At 35.2% G+C, this 7,012-nt stretch overlaps 1 protein-coding gene across 1 annotated transcript in view; it reads left to right on the top strand.

Annotated features, from left to right (window-relative positions):
• Positions 1 to 303: 303 nt before the first annotated feature.
• The window catches only part of LOC137630978 (uncharacterized), a 7,249-nt gene continuing 540 nt past the window's right edge, over positions 304 to 7,012 (top strand). The window contains exons 1-3 of the mRNA XM_068362509.1: positions 304 to 374; positions 825 to 1,230; positions 6,812 to 7,012. The exon at positions 6,812 to 7,012 is cut by the window's right edge and continues 540 nt beyond it. Coding sequence (XP_068218610.1) covers positions 363 to 374; positions 825 to 1,230; positions 6,812 to 7,012 — 619 coding nt within the window. The 5' untranslated portion in view covers positions 304 to 362. The remainder of the gene's footprint in view (positions 375 to 824; positions 1,231 to 6,811) is intronic.

Genomic DNA, 7,012 nt, shown 5'->3' with positions numbered 1-7,012 from the left:
ATATTTCTCCACACGATTTTTTTTATAGTCCTAACGGACTTGGTCTTCCTCCAATTGGATTGCATATCTCACAAATCCAAGGCCATCTTCGTTGACAGATCTGTCCAGTCATGGGATTCTACCACATTGAAACCTATCTACCCCTTTTTTTCATTTTGAAATTTCATCAATTTGTTCGAAGATTCTATCAAGGCTACGGGACAACGGCTCCAGTTATGTAGAAGAAAATTGGGCGTGGCCACCGCGTCATTCTGTGACAGTGCCCGGGTATATAATATCTCCCACTGCCCAAAGACTGGCACACCATTCTGGACTGCAGAAGCCGCTAGTGGAGTTCTGGGACCAAAGATCTAAAATTAAATATGAAGATTCTGGTAAGTGGAAGTCTTGTTCATCTGCTGAGATGAATGCCATTTTCAAGATAACCTCTCTTTCTGTCGATATGTATATATATAAGAGTTGGAAGACCCAGGCCTACTTGGCTGAGGACTATTAAACGTGGAATAGGAGATAATGAATGGAGAATATTGATTTAAAAACTCAAGGTAGAGACGACTGGTGAAATCTAGCCGTGGCCTTTTAACGTCAATAGTTGTAGGAGGAGATGATGATGATGATACATACATATATACATATATATAAATATATACATATATATAAATATATATATATATATATATATATATATATATATATACATATATATATATATATATATATATATATACATATATATATATATATATATATATATATATATATATAGCAATAATTTATTACTGAATGCGTAACAGTTTTTTGTTATAAAATAATGATCCTTCCAGGCAGCAGCTATCTGCGTGTTGGCCCTTGGCGCCAACGCCCAGGTTGGGCCTTCAGGAATCGTCAGCCCTGATGGTGTCAATACCCAGTTCACCCACGACTTCGCAAACAACATCGTAGTAGTCGGACCCTCTGGCATCGTAACAAAATCAGGAGCCAACCGTCAGCTCACCCACGGAGAAGCCACCCTCAATGCCGCTGTTCCAGCAGCCCCAATTCCAGTTGCCCAGTTCCTCAGCAGCCCCAGAGGAGTCGTTGGACACTCTGGAATCGTCAGAGCCGATGGAAACAACGTCCAGTTCACTCACGACCAGGCCAACAACATCGTCTTGGTCGGACCGTCTGGAATCGTCACTAAGGACGGATCCAACATCCAGCTCACCGATGACCTCCAGTTTGCTCACCGTGGCAAGCGCGCTCTTATTGGACCCTCTGGAATGATCACTGATGATGGCACTCCTATCCAGTTCAGAACCCCGGGAGCCACCATCCTTCTGGACGGTCCTTCTGGATACGTCATGTCTGACGGTACTCTCGTCCAGAAGCGTTCCAAGAGATCCCTGGAAGGAGCCCTCGTTGGACCTTCTGGAATCATCACAAAATCCGGTCAGCTCATCCAGCTGGAACATGGTGCTTCCATTGTTCATGCTGGTCCTTCTGGTATTGTTTTCTCTAACGGGAGAAACATCCAATTTCAATAATTACTGGGGATAGAAATTATTATTTTAGGATTAAGAGTTTATTAAATATAAATTTTAAACTAACAGTTGTTTCTTAATCGTGCCGACAAAATTTTATCTTGAAATAAATTTTCCTTCAATGAAAATAGTTCTATTCAGAAATACACAAGGAAAGACAAAACGTGTTAATAGATTTAATCTATTTATTTTTACATTACTTACAAATGCTGTAATTGTTGTCACATAATTTGAACCCACTGACTCTATACAGAGTTGTTACAGAATTTTAACACATTGACTTCATGCTAAGTTACAGAATTCGAACGCTCTGACTTTATGCTGAGTTGTTACAGAATTTGAGCAACTTCATGGTGAGTTGTTACAGAATTTTAACACATTGACCTTCTGCTGAGTTGTTACAGAATTTGAACGCACTGTCTTCATGGTGAGTTGTTACAAAATTTGAACAAACTTAGGCCTACTTATTGCTGAGGTATTACAGAATTTGAACGCACAATCTTCATGGTGAGCTGTTACAAAATTTGAACCCACTGACTTTATACGGAGTTGTTACATAACTTCAACACATTGACCTCATGCTAGGTTACAGAATTGTAACGTACTCACTTCTTGCTGAGTTGTTACAGAATTTGAACGCTCTAACTTTATGGTAACTTGTTACAGAATTTGAACACTCTAACTTTATGGTAACTTGTTACATAATTTGAATGCTCTGACTTCATGCTGAGTTGTTACAGAATTTGAACAACTTCATGCTGAGTTGTTACAGAATTTGAACAACTTCATGGTGAGTTGTTAAAGAATTTGAACAACTCCATGGTGAGTTGTTACAGAATTTGAACAACTTCATGCTGAGTTGTTACAGAATTTGAACAACTTCATGCTGAGTTGTTACAGAATTTTAACAACTTCATGGTGAGTTGTTACAGAATTCGAACCCACTGACTCTATACAGCGTGTTACAGAATTTGAACGCTCTGACTTCATGCTGAGTTGTTACAGAATTTGAACAACTTCATGGTGAATTGTTACAGAATTTGAACAACTTCATGCTGAGTTGTTACAGAATTTGAACAACTTCATGCTGAGTTGTTACAGAATTTGAACAACTTCATGCTGAGTTGTTACAGAATTTTAACAACTTCATGGTGAGTTGTTACAGAATTCGAACCCACTGACTCTATACTGCGTGTTACAGAATTTGAACGCTCTGACTTCATGCTGAGTTGTTACAGAATTTGAACAACTTCATGGTGAATTGTTACAGAATTTAAACTACTTCATTGTGAGTTGTTACAGAATTTTAACGCATTGACCTCATACTGAGTTATTTTAGAATTTGAACGCTCTGACTTCATGTTGAGTTGTTACAGAACTTGAACACAGTAACCTCCCTCTCTGTTTGGAGAAGTATATCAGTCTCCTGGCAAACACTGGGGCTGTTTACGTCCGAGGTGTCCAGGTAAACAAATGATTTGCAAAACGTGACAGGACGTTCATGCAGCCAATGTCTTGCATTCACTTTCTTCCTTCTGTTCGTCTCGTCTTTTATCCTTTTCCTCTGTTTCTTACCTCTGCTTTTGATCGTCCATTTTCGTCATACGTCGTTATTATTTTTCCAACTAGGGTTGTAGCTTGGCTAGTAATGATACTAATAATTATTATTTGTAGAGTAAAGGAAAGTATTTCATGCAGTTATGTATGCGTTACAGTAATATATATTTCATGACACATGTAATGAAAAGATGTGGTTAGACAATATATTTTTAAATTGAAGCTCTAAGTAGTAAAGTCATTTTCATATATTTTCAATTATCCTTTTGGTATTTCCAAGTTTTTGTAGTTTTTATGTGAAAGGTTTATTTTAATGTTATTTTAAATCCTAAACTTCTTGTTTTTCCTTATTTCCTTTCTTCACTGGGCTGTTTTCCCTGCTTTTCCAACTAGAGTTGTAAATTAGAAAGTAATAATAATAATAGTAATGGCTGCATCGGCAGAGTTTATTTTCTTTTCCAATTTTTCTATTTTCCGGATAATTCTCTTCTCTAGAGCGCTGCAATCAGCCAGCAGACTTGAAAAATTCATCAGTCAGGTTTTTACTATTTTGTACCAAAAGCTTTACTTGTATTATGTGAGAATATACTTGAAAAGTCTTCCCGATTTTGTCATTCACCTGACTGATGAATTTTTCAAGTCTGCTGGCTGATTGCAGCGCTCTAGAGAAGAGAATTATCCGGAAAATAGAAAAATTGGATAAGAAAATAAACTCTGCCGATGCAGCCATTACTTTTAACCCAACCTGCCTAAAAGAGGGTCTCCTACCCCAATAATAATAATAGTAATAATAATAATAATAATAATAATAATAATAATAATAATAATAATAATAATAATAATAATAATAATTATGTTATTACTGTAAGTAAAGGTCAACCTCTCCGGACAAATATTATTATTATTATTATTATTATTATTATTATTATTATTTGCCAAGCTACAACCCTAGTTGGAAAAGCAAGGTGCTATAAGCCCAAAGGATCAAACAGGGAAAATAGCCCAGTGAGGAAAGGATATAAGGACGAACTACAAGAGAAGTTTAGGAACAATAATAACATTAAATTGAATCTTTCATATATAACCTATAAAAAACTTGAACATAACAAGAGGAAAAATTAAGATAAAATCTTACTTACAATTTTTGACGATTGACGATGTGTCATAGCGATGTTTTGAAACAAGGGATTGAAGAAAATGTTTTTTACATGATAGGTATAAAGACTCATACTACATAAATATGCGAATTACCCTTCACTTCTAGAGGTTAACTTACCTAATTTTGTTCTGACCTTACGAACCAACGTACAGCCCACTGTGTACACACAAACGCAAACACACACACACACACACACACACATATATATATATATATATATATATATATATATATATATATATATATATATGTATATACACACATACATATACACAGTTTATCCCTTTCTAAGTTGGGCTACCTTAACGTGATGAAAATATTTATGTATCGCCATAATCGGCAAAACTTTACTAGTCAGTGACACCCATACTAGGTTGGTTTGTTGTAAGCGATTTCACTAAAATATCCCATCATCACCAATCTGCAATTGCCAGCGGGGTGATGAAATAGCCAAACCCCAGACATGAATAGGGACATGTCTGAGGCCTTTATCCTGCAGTAGACTAGAAAAGGTTGCATATATTTTTGTAGTGTGTGTATATATATATATACATATATATATACATATATATATATATATATATATATATATATATATATATATACATACATTGACTAGAAACTGCTGCATTTGCTATTGTAGTACACACATTATATATATATATATATATATATATATATATATATATATATATATATATACATATATACATACATACATACAGACTTCACAAAAATAAATATATTTTATGAGAATAACAATTCAACAGTAATATCCTCCAAAAAATCCCTGGAAATTTAAATCTTAACTCGACATTAGACTAAGACAAACAAATTACCCATCAAAAAATTATACACTCACTTGTTTTACTAGAAATTATTTTGTGAAAATGTTTAATTTTGAAAATTAATGAAAACGACACTACATGGTATATGGTATACGTTGGAGAGAAATTGCTATTCGTGTATGAGAAGAAACACTACTCACGTCGGAGAGGAGATACGTAGAGGCTGGATAGATGCTGGTGAGATGACTGACGGAGGAACAGATTGGTCTGGTTAATTTCTTTCCTTTTAATAGTGATATTTGTGTATCCTTATCTTCATCAGCCGTTACAAGTCCAATACAGAACAAAGGCCACAGACATGTCCTTCTACTTGCATTTGTTTGCGTATGCCAGTCCATACGCGCAAACTTTCTTAGGTCGTCAACCCATCGTCTTTTCCTTTCCCCGCTTCTTTTGCAATATCTAGGGACCCGTTCTGTTCTTCCTAATGTCCATCTATCATGTGTCGTTGTCATTATAAATCCTGCCCACGTCCATTTCATTTTCTTGCTTGTTAGAATATCTTCTACGGTAGGTTCTCTCATATGGATGTTACTCTTTTTCTGACTGGGATATATATATATATATATATATATATATATATATATATATATATATATATATATATATATAAATGCATATATATATATATATACTGTATATATATATATATATATATATATATATATATATATATATATATATATATATATATAATCGTTATTATCAGTTAACACATGCCAAAAAGCTGTTGAATCTTTAGGAAATAAGGTATATCTGAATAGATCTCTTTTATTTGAAGTAATGAATCGAAAAATTCTTCAGAAATTCATGGAAACTTTCGTAGCATTTATAACAGAACAAACATATCCAAAGCAATAATGAAATACCAGTTAAATCAAATAAGAAAGAACCGAAGACTAGTATATAAAGATATACTTATATGATATAATTATAGAATTTATCTTAATATCATATTTCTCCACACGATTTTTTTTATAGTCCTAACGGACATGGTCTTCCTCCAATTGGATTGCATATCTCACAAATCCAAGGCCATCTTCGTTGACAGAACTGTCCAGTCATGTGATTCTACCACATTGAAGCCTATCTACCCCTTTTTTTATCTTGAAATTTCATCAATTTGTTCGAAGATTCTATCAAGGCTACGGGACAACGGCTCCAGTTATGTAGAAGAAAATTGGGCGTGGCCACTGCGTCATACTGTGACAGTGCCCGGGTATATAATATCTCCCACTGCCCAAAGACTGGCACACCATTTTGGACTGCAGAAGCCGCTAGTGGAGTTCTGGGACCAAAGATCTAAAATTGAATATGAAGATTCTGGTAAGTGGAAGTCTTGTTCATCTGCTGAGATGAATGCCATTTTCAAGATAACCTCTCTTTCTGTCGATATGTATATATATAAGAGTTGGAAGACCCAGGCCTACTTGGCTGAGGACTATGAAACGTGAAATAGGAGATTATGAATGAAGATGTATTGATTTTAAAACACAAGATAGAGACGACTGGTGAAATGTGGCCGAGGCCCTTTAGTGTCGATAGTTGTAGGAGGAGATGATGATGATGATACATAGATATATACATATATATACATATATATAAATATATATATATATATATATATATATATATATATATATATATATTATATATATGGCAATAATTTATTACTGAATGCGTAACAGTTTTTTGTTAAAAAAAAAAAAAATGATCCTTCCAGGCAGCAGCTATCTGCGTGTTGGCCCTTGGCGCCAACGCCCAGGTTGGGCCTTCAGGAATCGTCAGCCCTGATGGTGTCAATACCCAGTTCTCCCACGACTTCGCAAACAACATCGTCGTAGTCGGACCTTCTGGCATTGTAACAAAATCAGGAGCCAACCGTCAGCTCACCCACGGAGAGGCCACCCTCAATGCCGCTGTTCCAG

This window comes from Palaemon carinicauda, chromosome 39 (assembly GCF_036898095.1).
Source record: "Palaemon carinicauda isolate YSFRI2023 chromosome 39, ASM3689809v2, whole genome shotgun sequence".
NCBI classification, from domain to species: domain Eukaryota; kingdom Metazoa; phylum Arthropoda; class Malacostraca; order Decapoda; family Palaemonidae; genus Palaemon; species Palaemon carinicauda.
Note: the sequence above shows the minus strand (reverse complement) of the source record. Positions and strands in the feature narration are given on the sequence as shown.